We start from the raw sequence: 21,290 nt of genomic DNA, 5'->3' as shown, positions 1-21,290 counted from the left end.
CTGCATAGCTACGGGAATTAAAATTGGGGTGTCAGGGACCTGCCAGGCTTTCAGGTGTAATGCAGACTTAGGTGACCAGCCTACCCTTCACATACAGTGTGTACTGTAGCGACTTTTAGGTGTAATCTAAATTTACGTGCCTGGATTCTCTACCGAAATTACGGAAATTACGGAAATTACACCGAAAATAACATGTTATACAGTGTACAGTGTTGCTCAATGCAATCCAGTCGCAGTCGCAGTCGCAGTCGCAGTCGCAGTCGCAGTCGCAGTTGCATCGCTCAAGTATGCGCCGGGCGTTGGGCAACCCTAGACCTACGAGCACTGGGCTGCAGAATTGTGCGGAATGAAGGGGGCAGAATCGATTCTGGCGATTCCTAAGAAAAAGTGGAAAGTGGAATGAGGTCTCATTCCGAGCGGAATGAAAATGTGCGGAGGGGCTTCGTGAAGTTCGTCGGTGCTGCATACCTCCACAACAAAACTTCAAACTTGAGTGACGCGACTGGATTTCATCAAGCAGGACTAAGTCTTATGATTCAGACAGGTTTTTGCAGCACGTACCTGCCATCGTGCAGAATCACCTGTTAATTAACCAGCTTCTTTCTGTTATCCAGGATCATTGATGTCCAGACGAACTCTGAAACTGTGCAGAGACAAGAATGCAAAAAAATACACGTGTACATGCACAGGCATGTACGCACACACACACACACACACGCACGCACGCACGCACGCACGCACGCACGCACGCACGCACGCACGCACGCACGCACGCACGCACACGCACACGCACACGCACACGCACACGCACACGCACACGCACACGCACACGCACACGCACACGCACACGCACACGCACACGCACACATTGAGACTAGGCATGCATGTACGAGTACAAGTGTAGAAACATGAAAAAACCACTTCACCATACTCAGTGCGTGTGAAGGTGGACACGTAGCAACACACCCACACAGTTCTACAGGCTGCTGCTGTTGGAACACAAGCCAACACCGGTGTACACATGCTGGTTAATACTCTACAATCTACGCAGGGCCCTTGCAGCAACCCCTCACCAGGCTACACCCATCCCGCCCACCCGAAACACAACAGCGGATACCCAGTCCGTCCCTCCAGGAATTCGCGATTCCACGGATGCAACAAATTTCGCGATTTTGGTCCAAACCCGCAATTTTCAGCAAAATCCGCGATTTCCCGCGTTTTTGTTGTTTTCTGCACAATATCTCACATTTTTATGCACTTTTCACGCAGTTCTTTCCATGATCCTGTAGGTTATTTGCACAGCACGACTCCCGAGTAGATATACGATGCAACAATTTTCGTGATTTGGCCCAAATTCGCAATTTTCTGCAAATAATTCCGCGAATTCCTGGCAAGTTCTGCATCATGCCGCACTTTTCGTCGCATTTTTTGTAACTTTCAGCCGCAATTTCTTGCGCAAGTTTTCGAGAGTTTTTCCCGCAAATTCCCGCAGGGACAGCCCAGTTCCCTGGGGATCATACATCAAGAGCTGTATGGTAGCACATACTGTCGCTGAAGCAGATACAAGCAAAACGATATCCACAGGTGGTTCATGCGTCATTGTGAAGCAGGGCCAGTTCTCTATTTGGAGTAGCACACATCTATTCTACTTACAGACCTCTCCACAGAGCGCGGTGGCGTGCAAGGGCCCACAGCCGCAAGTGATCACCAGGTGGCTATGTGCGGACAATATTGAAAAAAGGCTTCTTACTAGTTTTCGCTCAATATTTGTCAGCCTGGGAAGTTTCATTGATTGAGTATTGCACGAGAACTACTACTAGTTAGAAGGAAGCCTTTTTCATTGTCCTCAGAATCATATTTTTTCAAACACAATTCTTTATCACAAATTCAATAAGGTATTCATGATTTGGCGATCCAGCTTGTGCTTTGGGTTGTGCCTTTACAACTATTGGCCCCTCGTCGCTTATTTATAATTATTATTTTGTACACGTGTTAGCCCAAATCATCAATTTGCACCACTGACCGAGTTTGGGACGAGACGTTTTCGAGCAGCCAGCGGGCTGGTATCACCCCACGACCACTAGCAACAAACAGTTGAATGCTAGCGTCTCAACTCTCCGTCTCTCGCTCTGTCTGTCTCTACTTCAACAGCACTCTGTAAGGAGTGGAACTAGTCAGTATCGATCAACGTCCACCGAGTCGGTGGTCGCAATACCACATCCGTGACTGGACTGGCAGTAAACAAAGATACTACTAGCAAGTCATGTAGGTAACGATCACACACATGTATTAGCTCTAACAGTTACACAGCCTTCAACAGTCCACATTGTCATTGAGGAAAACAAACTCTAGAACTGGCTGTTGGCGGACTCTCGGTCATTTCTGCCACAGCGGACACAACTGCATGATAAAAGGCTATCTTCATTGGCAAGCATGGCCGGACTGTCCTCAAACCACCTTGCTGTTCGTGTCAGATTTTAGCGAGCACGCGTGACCATGGTGACCCAGCAAGTCTTCAAAGACCGACAGTATGGATAATGGGCGTATGCATGGTGGGATGTCATGACTCATGAGTCATGTAAATCTACACAGGTCAAATCTCTGAGGTTGCGTTTGTTCGGTGCCATTCCGCCAAAATTCCAAAGTCATTCCGCCGTGTTTTGATTCCGGAGCGTTTGTTTGATGCACTGGACAGCGTTTGTTTGGTGCAATTCCGATTCCGGTCGCGGAATGAAGGGGGCAGAATCGATTCTGGCGATTCCTAAGAAAAAGTGGAAAGTGGAATGACGTCTCGTTCCGAGCGGAATGAAAATGTGCGGAGGGGCTTCGTGAAGTTCGTCGTTGCTGCATACCTCCACAACAAAACTTCAAACGCGATTATCGATATACAGAAATGTTGGCGGACATCGTCCAGGGAATAGGCTGGTACTGTAACGTCGGGGACGGCATAGTAACTTGTTCGTGGTATTTTGACCCTTCGCTGCCTGAGAAAGTGTTCGCCCGGGATCGTTGATGAACTGGCAATATGCCCTCGCACCTCAGCTCTTCATCGTCGTTGAGCAGAGCCTCTAGATTCACAGAGAGGCAAGCCAGAACAAAGTGACCCAAAGAGGCACCGAGCCTGCCACTTCACTGTCTTCTTCTTACAACAGTGCATCGTCTCTGTCAAATAAACACGAGAGCTCGAGACGTTTCTGTGACTGATACGAGGTCGAATAGCATGATGAAGTAGCGGCCAAACGCCGCCTGCAGGCACCCTAGTTACGATCGCTCGTTGATCTACGCCGTGTTTGGCCGCTCCTTCATCATGACTGTCGTAGGGACATGCAGAAACTTACGGAAGCATTATCATGATTATAGCAACTGCCAGGACTGGCACGTAGTAGTCTTTTGTGCAAACAACATGTAGAGCTACTACACTGTAGACTAGTAATCATGGTAATACGTTTCCAAAGTGGCGCAAAACTTTTGCCAGATTCTCGAATCCATGCCAGCGCGTTTGTTTGCTACGCTCATTCCGATTCCGCGATGGGTACCGACGTCATTCCATGCCCATTCGGGAATGACCGAACAAATGCAACCGCAGCAGCCACACACAGCAAGCTACCGTCAGTGATTGCATCCAGCATGCGTGGCGCGATCTGGTATGCCCGGGGTCTACGACAGTAGATCTACGAGGCTACGTGCACTCAAACTCAAAGACGACGCTACTAGTACTACTACTAGTACTAGTACAGTAGTACACTGTAGTACACTGTAGTATGGCGCTAGCAGTACAGCAACCACGGAGTAGAATCGTACTTTTTGCTACTTGAAGTAAGTTGTACTGCGGAACTGGGTAACCGTGCAAACGACTCGGCCCGATTTGCGGTTGCCATGAGCAGCATCGGTTAGAGCTCCCTCCCGAGGCTCCATACTAGACTGTTTTCACAGCCATTTTTGCTCTCTCGGCTGTCTTCACAGCCTTTTTTGCATTCTCGACTGTTTTCACAGCCATTTTTGCTCTCTCGACTGTCTTCACAGCCATTTTTGCTCTCTCGACTGTTTTCACAGCCATTTTTGCTCGTTTTTCTTCCGGTGCTGTTGAGGTTGCACTCGAGAGAGTACTCGTAATTGTGTTTATTTTGCCCGTACAAGAGGCTTGGGAATCACGAAAAAAAAAAAGGTAACCGTGGTAACCGCTGACTACTGTCTGCGCTGCATGCACGTGCACTACACTAGTACTACTAGTATTACTTTTTGTAGTAGTACTGCAGTATACCGGGTATACCTGTATACCGGCGGTCGTACAACTACAAGCGAAATCGCTCACCGGTGCTTGTGAACAGTTACCATTGGAAACGTGTGTGTTTGTTGTGTGTTGACTACTAGTACTACTACTAGTACTAGTACTAGTACTAGCGTTGTGTGTTCGCTTGTACATGACTTGAACTTTTGAAGTAACTATTACTTAGTTGTACACATGTCATGTGTATGTTTCGGTGTGACCATGGGGACCAACTGATCAAGTAAGTACGTAACCAGTTAGTTGATGTGAGTGACTGTCGTTCTGACTTCACTACTACTACTAATACATGTAGTGACACATCACCATGCGCCACCATACACAACGACGTACAACTCGGCGCTCGGGTGCACGCGATGCTGTAGTCCTGTGAATGTAGACTAGGCAGTACTAGTAGTAGTAGTAGTAGTAGTAGTAGCAGCAGCCAGTACTAGTTGTAGTAGTAGGCTAGACTAGCCTAGCCAGCGGTCATGTATGATGACTGTGGTCTACTCGTGGAGTCGTGCGTTGAGGCCAAACATTTTGAATCTGCTTCGTGACAGAACTACAGCAATCATGCCCGTGCCATGGTCATAATCGAATGTTTGAAAGACGTTGAAGAGAACAAGTATTAGTTGCCTCGGTGTCCTAATCATTGAGACATTTGCTCCGGGAATATTCAGAGTTTCTATAGAACACTCAGTGGTACATGTTGTTCATATCGCTCAGGCCAGGTTCCAGTGTGGCAATCCTTGGGCTCAGGCCAGGTTCCAGTGTGGCAATCCTTGCGCTCAGGCCAGGTTCCAGTGTGGCAATCCTTGCGCTCAGGCCAGGTTCCAGTGTGGCAATCCTTGCGCTCAGGCCAGGTTCCAGTGTGGCAATCCTTGCGCTCAGGCCAGGTTCCAGTGTGGCAATCCTTGGGCTCAGGCCAGGTTCCAGTGTGGCAATCCTTGCGCTCAGGCCAGGTTCCAGTGTGGTAATCCTTGCGCTCAGGTCAGGTTCCAGTGTGGCAATCCTTGGGCTCAGGTCAGGTTCCAGTGTGGCAATCCTTGGGCTGCTTGTTGTAGTTTTCAAGCTAACGCCAGCAACGGAAAACCCATGAGTGGATAGTTTGCAGTCGACTAGTCACTACTGCCAGTACTGGTCTGTAGGTCGTCTTCGGGTGTGGTGACGTGTGTGGAGAGTATTGGAGGACGGGTACCGGGTAGTGATTGCTTCCCAATCTACCAGGCAGCACCTGCTGCTGCTGCTGCTAGCGCTGCTGCTGCTGTAATTCCTATTATCTGTTACCCAGAGCTTGGAACGTAGCTGTGTCACTGTGTATCGTGAGTAGTTACACTCCACACCAGACCATTGCACATTCTTGCCGGCGATTTGTTCCAGTCGTCAGCAGTTCACCGTGTAATATGGAAGGTGAACGCTACGCTTTCCTCGTGGAGTGGTATGATTCGCTAGCGGGCATAGTGCGACGCTACAACTTCCTCTTCTATCCTAAAGATAACAGCGTGGAAATGGTGAGTTGCTCACTTGGTGGCACAATCGAGTGTACATGTACATAACCTCGATACTCTGAGACTCTTGGTTATACAAATGCATGCTGTCTTGTCCCATGTTGTAATATTGGTGGTACAACCCAGTGTACATAACCTCGGTACTCTGTGACTCTTGGTTACACAAATGCATGCTGTCTTGTCCCATGTTGTAATATTGGTGGTACAACCCAGTTTATATAACCTCGGTACTCTGTGACTCTTGGTTATACAAATGCATGCTGTCTTGTCCCATGTTGTAATAACACGGTTCTGTTCTTGAGCATACCATTGAAGGGCATCATGTTTCCTGGAACCCAGACATGCTCAGAATGTACTATATCCATACAAGTGAGCATGGATCTAACACCAACCCGCGCATGACATACACTCCCCGCATGACATACACTCCCCCGCATGACATACACTCCCGAGCATGACATACACTCCCCAGCACGCGCCCGTGCGCTTGCACACACACGCGATTGCACACAGCCTTAGTAATACCCATCACCACTCTCATCCCCCCACCCTTACACACAGAACACAGCCTTAGTAATACCCATCACCACTCTCATCCCCCACCCTTACACACAGAACACAGCCTTAGTAATACCCATCACCACTCTCATCCCCCACCCTTACACACAGAACACAGCCTTAGTAATACCCATCACCACTCTCATCCCCCCACCCTTACACACAGAACACAGCCTTAGTAATACCCATCACCACTCTCATCCCCCCCCCCCCCCCATACCCTTACACACAGAACACAGCCTTAGTAATACCCATCACCACTCTCATCCCCCCACCCTTACACACAGAACACAGCCTTAGTAATACCCATCACCACTCTCATCCCCCCACCCTTACACACAGAACACAGCCTTAGTAATACCCATCACCACTCTCATCCCCCCCCCCCCCCCACACCCTTACACACAGAACACAGCCTTAGTAATACCCATCACCACTCTCATCCCCCCACCCTTACACACAGAACACAGTCTTAGTAATACCCATCACCACTCTCATCCCCCCACCCTTACACACAGAACACAGCCTTAGTAATACCCATCACCACTCTCATCCCCCCACCCTTACACACAGAACACAGTCTTAGTAATACCCATCATCACTCTCATCCCCCCACCCTTACACACAGAACACAGCCTTAGTAATACCCATCACCACTCTCATCCCCCTACCCTTACGCACAGAACACAGCCTTAGTAATACCCATCACCACTCTCATCCCCCCACCCTTACACACAGAACACAGTCTTAGTAATACCCATCACCACTCTCATCCCCCCACCCTTACACACAGAACACAGCCTTAGTAATACCCATCACCACTCTCATCCCCCCACCCTTACACACAGAACACAGTCTTAGTAATACCCATCACCACTCTCATCCCCCCACCCTTACACACAGAACACAGCCTTAGTAATACCCATCACCACTCGCATCCCCGTGTTATGTATCCCATATACAGCATTCACTATAATTATATTTTCGTCCGGGACAATATTAGTTTGATTCGGCTTGCTGTAAGACGGTTGCCTACAAAGCATGAAACTCCGGATCGCATCATATCCTGGTTTCTGCCTTTGTGTCCGTTTGTGTGTGTGTGTGTGTGTGTGTGTGTGTGTGTGTGTGTGTGTGTGTGTGTGTGTGTGTGTGTGTGTGTATGTGTACTCCAATGTCACTTCAAGGTACCAGTGCAAGGTACCAGTGCATATAGTGTCTGCTTCTATCAAAGCAGCGTGCTGTCTATACTGGTTACCATGGTTACCCCAGCAAGTGTAGGGTGTGCATAGGCAACTAACTGTCTTGGCCGTTTTATGCCGATGTACTCCGTGTGGTGTAGACCAGGTGTGCACTGGTGGTCGACCCACATGGCTTCGCCAGTTGTGTGGATTAGACAGTTATCTGGTGCAAGTCTTGATCTGTCTCATTCAGATCTTGTTCGCTATCGTTGCTATAAGAGAAAATCTGTGGGTGCACATCCAGTGCATTTGCAGATTTGCTTGCTTCTCTTGCGACGGGCGTATACATTATGGTATGTGTGTGTGTGTGTGTGTGTGTGTGTGTGTGTGTGTGTGTGTGTGTGTGTGTGTGTGTGTGTGTGTGTGTGTGTGTGCATTTGAGCCTTATTTTGTCTATCTACCTGCCTGACTGGCTGCCTGCCTGTCTTTCTACCTATCTCTCTGTCTGTCTGGCTGTCGTTCTGGCTTTCTGTTTGTCTGTCTGCTGTTCTGTGTTTCTGTCTATCGCCTTGTGCAAAAATTGTAGATTGATGTGAAAAACAAGCGCATATTCCTGAAACGTACCAAGGAGGAGTCTATCAGGCTGGATCAGTGCTACATTGGTTCATCAGTTAATCTACATGGTCGACAGGTACGTACTGCACAGTCAGTGGTCATGTATACAGAGTACAGTCAGTGGTCATGTATACAGAGTGCAGTCAGTGGTCATGTATACAGAGTACAGTCAGTGGTCATGTATACAGAGTGCAGTCAGTGGTCATGTATACAGAGTACAGTCAGTGGTCATGTATACAGAGTACAGTCAGTGGTCATGTATACAGAGTACAGTCAGTGGTCATGTATACAGAGTACAGTCAGTGGTCATGTATACAGAGTACAGTCAGTGGTCATGTATACAGAGTACAGTCAGTGGTCATGTATACAGAGTACAGTCAGTGGTCATGCAACTGTATAATATGTACAAATTTTGGTTTGGAATTAACTTTCGATATATTCGTCAGGGGGCTGAAAATAACTAAAGTTTCTACTAAACAAATTCTGTACGTTCGGGGCAACAAACCTCGACCAAAAACGAAATTCAATACGTAACGAACCTGCTGATGGAGTAATGTAAGTAAGTATTTTCTAAATGAAATTTTGTATTTTATACAGTACGGAGCACAGTGATGTTGTCATCTCGTTTCTACCACAGGGAATTTCAATTTGTGTTGGTTTTGTGGACGTAACTTATTGTCTGTCTATCTGTCTGTGTGTCCTCTTCATTGTCTGTGTGGTTGGGTGAATATGTGTGTGTTTGTGAGTGTGTGTGTGTGTGTGTGTGTGTGTGTGTGTGTGTGTGTGTGTGTATATGCGTCTCCTTTGGTGTGTGTTTGTGTGTGTTTTCTTCCATGGGATCCTTGCCGATGGCTGTCAACCGCGGTACCTAGCTGAAGTTTGTAGAGTACTCTGACACTTTCACCAAGACTAAACTCTCCATGGCGAAAGAAAAGTAAGACGAACAAACGATGTTGAGGCAATAACTTCAGAGCAGCAATACAAATGGGATGAATTCTGCCGTGATCACCACTCATCAACGAAGTCATGAAGGTTTTCCAAAGCGGATGTTGAGTGCGTTGATTTGTGGTAATGACGGTAGAATTTATCCCATTTATTGGTATTTTTAAAGTAAGATGCAGCTCCTAAACGGTGGGGAAGGATAGATCAGATCCACCGACCATAGGCCAAAGGAGCCTGATCATGGGGTGGTGGCGTCCCACGGAAGCGGAAAGGTGGTTCTTGACGGGAAGTTGTACGACTCCTTGTTCTTGACCTGCCTGGTACGCGAACCCGTCAATTTTTTATTTTTTATATTTTGTTTAAGTAAGACGAAGCATATCTTTCGTCAACCACCACACCACAACTGCGCTCTGCAGCCGACCTCGACACATTGCCACAGCTTACCATCAGCAAGCGACGCATCCATGGCATTGGTACCCGGTTCCTTGGTACTGCTATTTTCAGTACAGAACAGAACAACAAGTCTGTATTACGCTCTGCCTCCGCCGTGTTGAGCACTGTCAGCACACTGGGTCCACCCTCGGGCTATTTTCAGTATAAAACTCTCGTCAGTGACCGTAGATATTGCAGAATGGCTAAGATAGTGAAAATTACCCTTGTCAGTGTACCAAAGGGGTAAGCATAATGTGCACGCCTGAGGAAGAATAGGGCCAAGCAAAATGACCAAATGCGAAACACTGAAAACAAAGCGGATAATGTACAGACGTGATAATATGAGTTGATGGTGCTAACAGCCGGGTGTAAATTTTCGATAGACGAGCCCATGGCCCGTCGAGCGATATTCTGTGAACGTGTGTGTTTTCAACACTGCTACTTTATTGCTAAGCTACGGCAGTGTCATGGAAACTGAACAATGCCTGTCATAGGATGTGATGAGCCGAGGGTGTGGTGCGGGAGTGGACGCAGTGCATGCCTCGGGGGCCTCGGGGGTTGCTACTTGCTATATGCTGTGCTGTCTATCAAATTCACACCTGACTATTAGCACTATCAACTCATATCATTACGTCTGTACATTGTCCCCAGTTTAGTTTTTCACACTGTTTTGCATTTGGTCATTTTGCTTCGCCTTGGGGCGCGCTCGGTTGGTAGGACCTAGAACAGGATTCACCAGAACAGCGCATTTGGTTGGGACTGCACCTGTTCTGGGTCAGCCACAACACGTTATTCTTGCTTCGGCCTCGAGGCCGGAGCAGACCGAGCAGTTTCACTTTTTCACAGTGAAACCTAGCGGGAACATAGATTTTGATCCCGAATGATCACGTGCATGCGTGCTTGGGTTGGACTCGTCGTACCGTACAAAGTGACCATGGTGACCCATACACATTTTGAAGAATGCACCAAGTTTGGCATATTTTTCACAAAAATGTGCTCTGTTTCTGGAGTACCGTTTGGTTGGCGTGAAGCTGCTCTATGTGTGCCAGCTGTTCCATCCTGTTCAAGATCGTACCAAACGCAACCAAACGCACCCCTATTCTTTGTGCCTCAGGCGTGCGCATTATGCTTACCGCTTCGGTACAAAACGGTGATTTTCACTATCTTAGCCATTCTACAATATCTACGGTCACTGGTGATACTTATTTTTATACTCGAAACAGCTGTATAAAGGAACAGAGTACCAAAGGATGTGTCGCTTTGCTGGTGGTGTGCTGTGGCAATATTGTGTCGAGGTCGGCTAGAGAGCGTATTTCTGGTGTGATGCTGTGATGTGGCAATCTCGTGTCGAGGTTGGCTAGAGAGCGTATTTCTGGTGTGGTGGTGTGCTGTGGCAACCTGTCGAGGTCGGCTAGAGAGCGAAGTTCTGGTGTGGTGGTGTGCTGCGGCAACGTGTCAAGGTCGGCTAGAGAGCGTAGTTCTGGTGTGGTGGTGTGCTGACCAATATGCACAGGGCCAAATGCTGCTGCTTACCCTTGATAATACAAAGCATCACCACACCAAATTATCACACCTGCCATCCCCGTCTCTTTGGTTGTAAATCATTATATCCACACTAGCTTGTCCAGCTTGCCGTGGACCTCTCTTCTATCACCAGTGTGCACAAGCAAACATGTGCCTTTGTAGTGAAGTATATCAGCCATAGCCAGCATATGCTACACTGTGTATGTCTCATCGACACCAATTTCTTCACGGAATTTTCTCCTCTGGGATGTTTGGCAACTACTACCTACGTCCTTCTCCCTCTCATTCTCCTCCTTCTCCTCCTGGTTCTTTCTGATTTATATATTTGAAATCCTCGGTCGCGGAAGTGAGCAGTCAGCCATACTTCAACCAGTATGACAGTACTCTAGTTGTGAGCATGTCTTCTCCAAAATATCTGTTTTCTCACCCGGTCGGTCCCATCACATCAGAGGAGAATTGAATGAAATCTGGAATGATACTGAATAAACTGATTGTGTTTTGTTGTATTCCCTGCTTGAATTCTCTTGCAGGACTGTGGTGATATTCAAGCCGGACATCATGGAAAAAATGCGTAAGCAACATGTTGTCTAACCTACCCGAACACCCACTCAGTTACCACCATCACCTCCCATAATGGTTGTATTCTGTAGGTGGGATGGTTGAGTGAGTTCGGTCCGTCGGTCAAACAGCACATGCACCGTTCAAACAGTGCACCGGGGTTTCCCCAGGGACCGTACAACCAGTGCATGGGGGTTTCCCCAGCTACCATACGAACAGTGCACGGGGTATCCCCAGGGAAAGAGCATGTGTGCTCACCACTTCCCTTTGAGTTCTGAAGCTGTAGGGTGCTTCACCCCTACAGTACTTTCGGCCACCGAAGAATGGAGCGCTGAAGAACGAAGCGCCGAAGAATGGAACGCTGAAGAATGGAGCGCCGAAGAACGAAGCGCTGAAGAATGGAGCACTGAAGAATTGAACGCCGAAGAATGGAGCGCCGAAGAATGGAGCGCCGAAGAACGGAGCGCCAAAGAACGACCAGACTAGATATAATTTTACCAAGCACAGCATGCCAGTGTATAACTGTGATTCAACTGAACATGAAATTATAAACGATCTAGACTAGGAGACTACCCTAGGAGGCTACTCCCCCCCCCCCTCCCCCCCCCCCCCAACCCCCACCTCCCCCACCCCCCCCCCCTTCCCCAGTTCTTTGGTGACCAACACTACTGCATTACATACTGTACGACTTTTCGAATTATCGAATATTCAAATGTTTCAAATATTCAAATGCTTCTAGCTGCATTCGAATACTATTCCCGGTCTCGGTATTCTAGAATGTTGGAATACTTCAACTGTTCCTTGCGTCACTAGACTCCAAAGATTGTGTCATAGAGTTATACACGAGGTCGTTGCTGAGATTGACTGTAATTGTGTGTGTGTAATGTGGTGTATAGTTATTACCAAGTAATCTCACCGCTGTAGGAGCTGCATAGGAGCCTTGATCCTTGAAGGGTGGTGGCATTCCTGCGGATGCAGAAAACTCGGCCTCTAGCTGAGTCTCACGCGAACCGTGAATTTCCGTTGTTATTTTTTTTATGTGGGGATCATCCTGATCCGACCGCTCGCTAGCAGCTTTCTGAGTGAAGTTAGTGATGTGTGTGCGTGTGGAGGGGGGGGGGGAAGTGCGTGTGTGTGTGTGTGTGTGTGTGTGTGTGTATGACCTGTGTTGTACAAGCTTTCTCCGTGTGGCCTTTCTGAACATGAGATATACATGTAAGGTGTACAAGCTTTCTGGGTGGCAGCAGCCTGTGTGGAAGCCTGTGTGGCAGCCTGTGTGGCAGCCTGTGTGGCAGCCTGTGTGATGTTTGACCTGAACGCTCTATGATCTAAGCCATCCAAGCTTTCTGACCGGTCTAAGCTTTCTCAGAGGCGTGTTAACTGTGTGATTGAAGTGATTCAAGTGATCTGAGCCAACCGTGGCTTCCAGTTGACCCTATCTTGTTCCGTTGAGACTTGTGTAGAAATGATTTCATGGGCAAAGTGCTGACTTTTTTTAATGTTTTAATTTCTATCTCAGCAGAGCGAATCTGTGCAGGAAAATAGATATAAATATATCCAGAAAAAGCCTTCCTTGTCTTCGCGTTTCCTACGTAATTGTTTTCAGCTGAAAACATGCTGCCCTTGTGCTCCTTGTCTTCGCGTTTCCTACGTAATTGTTTTCAGCTGAAAACATGCTGCCCTAGTGCTCCTTGTCTTCTCGTTTCCTACGTAATTGTTTTCAGCTGAAAACATGCTGCCCTAGTGCTAACACTTGTTATCCTCTAGAACTGGATTCTGGACTTAGTTTTGTGCGATTTGATCCTTGCAGGGCGGTGGCGTTTCTACGGATGCGGAAAATCAGTCTGACTTGTTCTCATGTGAAATGTGAATTTGGTGGTGTTTTTCTGCCTGCAGCTCTCCTGCTTGAGATTCTCTGCACTGAAGGATTTCAGATCTGTGATATGAAGACAGTGGTGTTGAGCAAGTAAGTACAGAACCTTCCCAGTGCATAGCGGACTCAGCAGAGGACTTCCATGTTGTTGCCCGTTGTCTGATGATTGCCTAACGGAGGTATGAAACTCAGAGTTACAACCAACCTGAACGTCCTCCGCTGAGTCTGCTAGGTACTAAGCTCTGTCTCTGACATTGGAGAGGTTAAGGTGAGCGTTATTTCTGATGTGACGCGAAAGTTCAGCTCGCGTTATTTGGCTCGCGCGTCGAAAAACAACGTGACCGGCAGCTCACGTCAAAATTTGGAGTGTTACCCGCAATTTGACGTGAAATTGCTCGTCAGGTCAGAAATAACGTGAATCTTAACCTCTCTATTGAGCACTCTCTGCAGGTCGGAGATCAACGTATTTGGACATTGCCAGTCTCTATGTTATTGTACATAGTAACTGGAATTGAGTATCAGGAGAAAAGGCAAAACCCAACCTTTCCAATAAAATTACTGTGTGCACCAGTGAGTCATAGCAGCGGTGGGGGGGGGGTCACACATAATAGCACCCGAAAAATCGGCATGAACCATGGTCTATGCCACTTTTTATACCACTCCCGGCCTTGACCTGCTGCCCCCTAAGGTGATTCAGTCCGGCGATGCAACATGCGAGAGTTTATCAATCTGTCCTAGCTCAGCAGCAGCTTGAAAGGGCATCTGGCGGTGGATAGCAACATGCGTTTAGCTTTGCAGTCACCAATGTTTTCTCCTACTGTAGCGGACATTGAAATGCAGTCGATGGACTGGGGCCGGCGCCCTCAGCGCGTACAGAACGCTGCGTGCATGCAGTGCACATTTTGATCCGATGCGCACACCGCGCTGCAGCGCAGAAATGTATGTGTGTACCGCTTATCCACGGCTGCATGGCCATCGCCCTGGGGCCGCTAGATGTTCGACCGGATTTCCACGTTGGTTGTGGGATGACCGTGAATTCGGGACTATCATTGCTTTGCTAGCTCTGTAGTGTGCCCGGAAAATTTTTGGGCACCCTACTATTCCTGGTCCCCCCCCCCCCCATCCCAACTCTCTTTCTCCCCCCCCCCCTCCCTATCCATCTAATGTGTATCTGCAATCCAACTCTCTTTCTCCCCCCCCCCCCCCTCCCTATCCATCTAATGTGTATGTGCAATCCATGTTGAAGTTACAGAACGGTGTAGGTGTACACAGGTGTGGGATTAATCAATTAATGCATGTACTAAAAAACAGTGTGTATGGTTTATGCATGTGTGTGTGTGTGTGTGTGTGTGTGTGTGTGTGTATGTGTGTGTGTGTGTGTGTGTGTGTGTGTGTTTGTGTGAATGTCAATGTCCGTGAATGATTTTTTGTTTTTCGTTGTTGTGTCCAGGTCTGCGGCTGAAGAGTTTTATCGCGAGCATAGTGCTAAACCATTTTTCAGGTTAGTACTCCCCTGGTAGCGTCCGTTCAGACCGGCATTGTAGACAAGCAAGGGACGTGGCCTTTGTGCAAACACTTGGGGTAGGATTGGCAGGTGTTGGTGTTATGATACTGGGAAGAATGTGATCAGGGAAATCCTGTGTTATAGAAGGTTATCAGTGAAACGCCCATGTGTTGCTTATTGCTGAACAAACTTCAGCGTGTGATGATCTTATTGACACTAGGTGTCTCAGTGCCTACTCCAGTGCCTACTCTAGGATTTCAAATCACTTGGGTACACGTGGACCTGCCACAACTTGTCCAACCGGGTCAGAGCTGGGTACGTTCAAGTGCAGCTAACCTACTGCATGTGCATCAGGGAGCAGTAAATATTTTAGGACCTCCGATGTATACGTGTATGTAGCATACCAGTATGTACATGTATTTCCAGCGGGTGACCTGGTTAGTGCTCATTTTTCAAATGGGTCCAAGTACCCGCAACCGGATCCAAATACCCCCAACCAGGTCCAAGTACCCACAACCGGGTCCAAATACCCCCAACCGGGTCAAAATACCCCTAACCGGGTCCAAGTACCCTCCAACCGGGTTAAAATACCCTCCAACCTGGTCCAAGTACCCTCCAACCGGGTCAAAGTACCCCCAGCTGGGTCCAAGTACCCGCAACCGGGCCGCTGACTCGGCTGACCCGGCTCTGTAGTAGACAGTATGTACTAGTATTGGTATGTAACAGTTTGTATGTGAATACAGGAAGGCATTACAAAGTGCAGAGTCCGTTTCTCACATGTCTTACTCATTCCTATTTGGATTATTTATTCTAAGAGTTAGGATATTAAAGGGGTGAAGAGGGGTTCTCAAATCTTCGGCAATCCAGAAAAGGCTATGACAACCTCTTCCCTACTGTTGTTGTTGTTGTTGTTTGGCTTTATTTAAAGTGGAGTTCCAAAACAGGTACTGCATTTTCAAAACTGCATAATTTGTGTTCTCAATTGGTTATATAGCCATATGAGTGTTTTTCGACAGTTGTCCAGGCAAGGAAGGAAGGAAATTTATCACAAATCCCCAGGCTAATGTGTGAATTTTTCGTGAAGTAGAATTGAAACTTTCTACTCTTCCTGTTCTTGCAATGTTCTGTTGTTGCCCTAGGCATTAAAATCCTTTCGTGGTTCTCCTGTCCTGCCGTTACTGCTGCTCCTGCTGCTGCTGCAACTACTGCTGTTGCTGTTGCTGGTTCTTCTGCTGCTGCTGTTTATGCTTCTGTTGCTGCTGCTGCAGCTACTGCTGTTGCTGTTGCTGGTTCTTCTGCTGCTGCTGGTTCTTTTGATGCTGGTTACGGTGTTTGTTGTAATGATGGTGTTACTGTTGTCACCCCGCAAGTGCAGAACTCTGGTATCGTTCATGACGGAAGGACCAATCATGGCGCTCAGCTTACTAGCCGACAATGCCGTCAGCAGATGGAGAGCACTTATTGGTGAGTTCTACTATTTAAAACAAAAACCAAAACAAAAACAGGGAAATTCATATCCAATCTTTGAGTATTGCCAGCAACATCGGTGGAGGTGCTTACTAAAGCCTTACTCTGGGCATATCTTGCTTGATTTTCACCGTGCCCAGCTTTGTGTATGTGTGTGTGTGTGTGTGTGTGTGTGTGTGCAGGGGTACCTGCAGTTGGATCCCGGGACGGATACCCTGATGCCGTCAATCCTTTTTCTGCACCTTGTCCTCACCCACTTACTGAGGTGTGGTGAGCCCATAAGTGGGATCATTCCAAGTCCACCCTAGTTTGGGGATTTCAGGGGGTGTCGGCCGTTGGGTGGTTCAATGGCCAATTGAGTCATCTTTCCAAGATTCCTTTTGAGTCTCTCTCCCCTCTCCCGGGGAGACCCACGTGACCAGTTTTGGCAGTGAGCAAGTACAAGTACAAGTACAAGTGTGTGTGTGTGTGTGTGTGTGTGTGTGTGTGTGCGTGTGTGCGTGTGTGTGTGTGTGTGTGTGTGTGTGTGAGTGTGGGTGTGTGTGTGTTTGTGTTTGTGTTTATCTGTGGTTGGTATTCATGACCAGGACCAACAAACTCGGCTGATGCCAGGTCTCAAGCTCCGGATAGTCTCAGAGCAAGGTTTGGCACAGGTAAGCTAGTTTTAAAGACTGTGGTTTACAATTTTCTTTGACTGTTGGTTAACCTTTGCAAGTAATTGAAGCAGTAATCAATCCACTGAAGTCGATCACGTAATACTATGCAGTGATTATAGCGAAGGGCAAGTGGCAACATTGGCAGTTGACTTTCAAATCAGTCGGCATATCGTATTCTATTGCAGTGAGTTGTTTTCAGTCAATACTCAATTTTCTCTTTGTTCCTATTTCTCTGCTTCTTTATTTCTATATGCCTGCCAGTGTCGTATTCTGTTCAACATTTTCTATCCATGCATTTTGAAACAAAATAATTCTGCAGTCATTATTCCGACACAGAATGCAAAGAAAGACTATAGGTTTCCAAGAACGTTTCTTGTTACGATTTTCGGTTCCACACTTGGAACTGATGATCGTCACAGAAAAATAAAATACTTGTCGCCGAGTTTGTAATTTTCGCTTCGTAGAGAAGGAGAAGCCGTAACTGATTTTTCCGCTTGGCCACTGCTGTGCCTGTACTGTCGGTCGCCTTGGAAACCTATATTATACCCACCGTGCCTTTTGTGTCGAGATAACGTAGATCATTTGTATCCATGTAATATTCTCAAGGTTTGTATTATTTTTTCCTGTTTTGAAGATCAAACTCGCAATGCCTGTCATGGATCAGATTCACTAGCATCGGCTGAAAGAGTAAGTTTGTGTTCCCTTAGTGTTCCCCCATCACTCTTATCGGCTTAAAGAGTAAGTTAGTCTTCCCTTAGTGTTCCCCCCCCCCCCCCCCACTCTTACTGAGATAGAGTGATGTTGATTTCTGCACAGGACGTAGAAAACACGCCATTCAGTATGTGCACATCACTGTGATGCCTACACCAATGTATAGTGAAATCTTTCTAAGACGACCGCTCAAGGGACCTTGAAAACGTCGTCTCTGTATCCAGGGTTATTCGACTGGAAATAGCATCCCTGGGTCCTGGTGGTAATGGTCTTCCAGGACAGGTGGTCACTATGGCTGAAACGATCATTCAATAACTCCTAACGATCAACCAATATCATTAACGATCGATATATTGGTTTTATCGATTCTTGTCAGCTCTATCGAACACCAGTTTATGAAGAAATTCTATGATACCTTTGCTACGTTAGAAATTTGTGGCACCGCACTGTTGACATCTGTAGATATCTGGCTCGTTTTATCAACATGAACTACTCAAGTAGAGAGCTTCATGTTGTTTCTAGAGCGAAGAATCTTGTCGTCACCCTCTGGCAACTGCTCTCATCTCTGACTTGTCCCACGAATGAACTGAAAAGGCAACGTCTTCTCTCCCGATCTCTTTCAAAGACACAAATCAATTTTACTGCACTTGAAAGTACATTATTGTACTCGTATCCACTATCGGATGGAGTGCAAGGGCTAGAATACTGTCACTAATATGCATGCATAAAAATTGTTAGCACTCGTTTTCAACACTAACGATTATCGATTGCACTCGTTTTCAACACTAACGATTATCGATTGCACTCTTAAAGGGGAAGTCCGGTGAAAAATTTAAATTTCAGGGTTGGTAGAGTTTCGGCCGCTGAGTCGAATGGTGTTGGTCCCACGTGTCTCCGACAAAGCGTTCTCAAGATATTTCCGTTTGAAAAACTGAGTTTCGGGGGCCGCGCCATGACGTCATGCGGCCGCGCCACCCTCCGCAACGTCATAGCGTGCAGCTAGGTCAAAAGGGGTGCGTGAAAGCAATAGTGTCAGTGCTATTTCAAATGATTTGGCGACCCATACTGCCATAGTAGGTGGTGCAAGCGACTCCGAAGACGTAACTCCTTGTGAGAGTGAGGATGCAGCCATGGCTGACCTTCATGAGTTCGGTCTGGGGCTGAGAACCTCGGTATTCAGCTGAAGAAATGGCCGCGCGGGCCGGTCAAGAGTGAGCGCTACTGAGTTTCCGACTGATGAAGAAGCAGCAGCTATTGCAGACGAGGCTGATATAATTATCAGATCGCTGGAGAGCAGAGTCGCCAAAATGGAGAAGAGTGATGCGAGTGCTCTAAATGGTAATCCATACCGATTCGCTTAGACTCCAGTAGCCTGCCACATGGTGATGTTTTGGTGCGAACTTGGGCATATTTCGGACTACTTAATTGGAGAACAGTGCAGGCTCTTTGAACCATGGGCACGACTCTTCGCTTGCAACGCTACGGGATCTGAAAGTTCTAGGTCCGGGAACTGTTCGCTGTTTTGTCACTTGTCACGGTTGTTGCACTCATAGCTGTAGCATAAAATAATGAGGCAGGAGCGGAAAACTAAAATTTTCTTTCTCAAAGCACAACCACCGGCAAGGAGAAACGCTCGTTCTCTGACTTCTGTACAATACGACTGATACGAGTGTAGTACATGACAAGTCCGTGTGTTGACTAGTCTTCTGAGTCTTGTGACTCGAGTCTTGTTGTACTACCGGTACTACCCCAGCACGGCAGTGCGGGAGTACTAGTTCCGTGTGTGATGAGTTTGTTGACTACACTACATGTATACAGCTAGCATGCACGCAGTGCATTGCTAGAGCCGTAGGCCAATGCATGCCTACGGAAAAAGTTCAACTCGGAAACGGCTAAAATACGGTACAACCTCGAGGTTTACCGAGCTGAGAATCACAGGGTACGTAGTGGTTGTAACACTGAATCGAATGGTCTTGGTCCGAAGAAGCTGCGACAAACGGTTCCCCAATCGAACGCGCTCCGAATATGGCCGTTTTGTACACATCTAGATGGTGTGGCTACCTGACTGCACACTGTGACGTCATCACCTGGATTTGGGTGAGGCGCGCTTAAATTCGCACATGTTCGATTGGGCGTATCTGACGAACCATAGGCCGCAGCCTCCTCGGACAAAGACCATTCGACTCAGCGCCCCGAACTCTACGGACTGTGAAATTTAAATTTTTCACCGGACTTCCCCTTTAACGATCGATATGCGAGTTATCGGTATAATTGTTTCAGCCCTAGTGGTCACCTTATCCGAGTGGTCACCTTATCAGAGTGGTCACCTTATCAGAGTGGTCGCCTTATCCGAGTGGTCACCTTATCAGAGTGGTCACCTTATCAGAGTGGTCAACTTATCCGAGTCGTCACCTTATCCGAGTGGTCATCTTATCAGAGTGGTCGCCTTATCCGAGTGGTCGCCTTATCCGAGTGGTCACCTTATCAGAGTGGTCACCTTATCCGAGTGGTCACCTTACCCGAGTGGTCGCCTTATCCGAGTGGTCGCCTTATCCGAGTGGTCGCCTTATCCGAGTGGTCACCTTATCCGAGTGGTCACCTTATCCGAGTGGTCACCTTATCCGAGTGGTCACCTTATCCGAGTGGTCACCTTGACAATTGGAAATTGTTTGTGCATGAGTGTGTTTACGGTACTGATGTATGTACATGAGTGTGCATACATCATGTGTGTATGTACATGAGTGTGCATACATCATGTGTGTATGTACATGAGTGTGCATACATCATGTGTGTATGTACATGAGTGTGCATACATCATGTGTGTATGTACATGAGTGTGCATACATCATGTGTGTATGTACATGAGTGTGCATACATCATGTGTGTATGTACATGAGTGTGCATACATCAGGTGTGTATGTACATGAGTGTGCATACATCAGGTGTGTATGTACATGAGTGTGCATACATCATGTGTGTATGTGCATGAGTGTGCATACATCAGGTGTGTATGTACGGGAGTGTGCATACATCATGTGTGTATGTACATGAGTGTGCATACATCAGGTGTGTATGTACATGAGTGTGCATACATCATGTGTGTATGTGCATGAGTGTGCATACATCAGGTGTGTATGTACGGGAGTGTGCATACATCAGGTGTGTATGTACATGAGTGTGCATACATCAGGTGTGTATGTACATGAGTGTGCATACATCATGTGTGTATGTGCATGAGTGTGCATACATCAGGTGTGTATGTACGGGAGTGTGCATACATCATGTGTGTATGTACATGGGTGTGCATACATCAGGTGTGTATGTACATGAGTGTGCATACACAATAGCGAGAGTTCCCAGATTACCTAGAGTGCTGAACACTACAAGGATGGAGCATTACCACAAACACAGTGCAGAACCTCTCTATTTACTGTGTACCTAGGAATGCTAGAGATACACCAGTGGCGCTATAGGAACATGATGTGGTGATGGTGATA

General features: G+C 47.3%; 2 protein-coding genes across 2 annotated transcripts in view; one reads left to right on the top strand and one right to left on the bottom strand.

The window, feature by feature from the left end:
* Positions 1 to 2,368, bottom strand: part of LOC135813187 (tripartite motif-containing protein 2-like) — a 238,245-nt gene extending 235,877 nt beyond the window's left edge. The window contains exons 1-2 of the mRNA XM_065326404.1: positions 2,024 to 2,368; positions 562 to 643 (exon numbers count right to left, since the gene is read on the bottom strand). Coding sequence (XP_065182476.1) covers positions 562 to 568 — 7 coding nt within the window. The 5' untranslated portion in view covers positions 569 to 643; positions 2,024 to 2,368. The remainder of the gene's footprint in view (positions 1 to 561; positions 644 to 2,023) is intronic.
* Positions 2,369 to 4,858: 2,490 nt separating this feature from the next.
* The window catches only part of LOC135813186 (nucleoside diphosphate kinase homolog 7-like), a 23,551-nt gene continuing 7,119 nt past the window's right edge, over positions 4,859 to 21,290 (top strand). Inside the window, exons 1-9 of the mRNA XM_065326403.1 lie at positions 4,859 to 5,778; positions 8,098 to 8,202; positions 8,999 to 9,060; positions 11,555 to 11,595; positions 13,479 to 13,548; positions 14,906 to 14,956; positions 16,335 to 16,423; positions 17,014 to 17,079; positions 17,717 to 17,769. Coding sequence (XP_065182475.1) covers positions 5,671 to 5,778; positions 8,098 to 8,202; positions 8,999 to 9,060; positions 11,555 to 11,595; positions 13,479 to 13,548; positions 14,906 to 14,956; positions 16,335 to 16,423; positions 17,014 to 17,079; positions 17,717 to 17,769 — 645 coding nt within the window. The 5' untranslated portion in view covers positions 4,859 to 5,670. The remainder of the gene's footprint in view (positions 5,779 to 8,097; positions 8,203 to 8,998; positions 9,061 to 11,554; positions 11,596 to 13,478; positions 13,549 to 14,905; positions 14,957 to 16,334; positions 16,424 to 17,013; positions 17,080 to 17,716; positions 17,770 to 21,290) is intronic.

The sequence above is a fragment of the Sycon ciliatum genome, chromosome 3 (genome assembly GCF_964019385.1).
Source record: "Sycon ciliatum chromosome 3, ocSycCili1.1, whole genome shotgun sequence".
Classification (NCBI taxonomy): Eukaryota; Metazoa; Porifera; class Calcarea; order Leucosolenida; family Sycettidae; genus Sycon; species Sycon ciliatum.
Note: the sequence above shows the minus strand (reverse complement) of the source record. Positions and strands in the feature narration are given on the sequence as shown.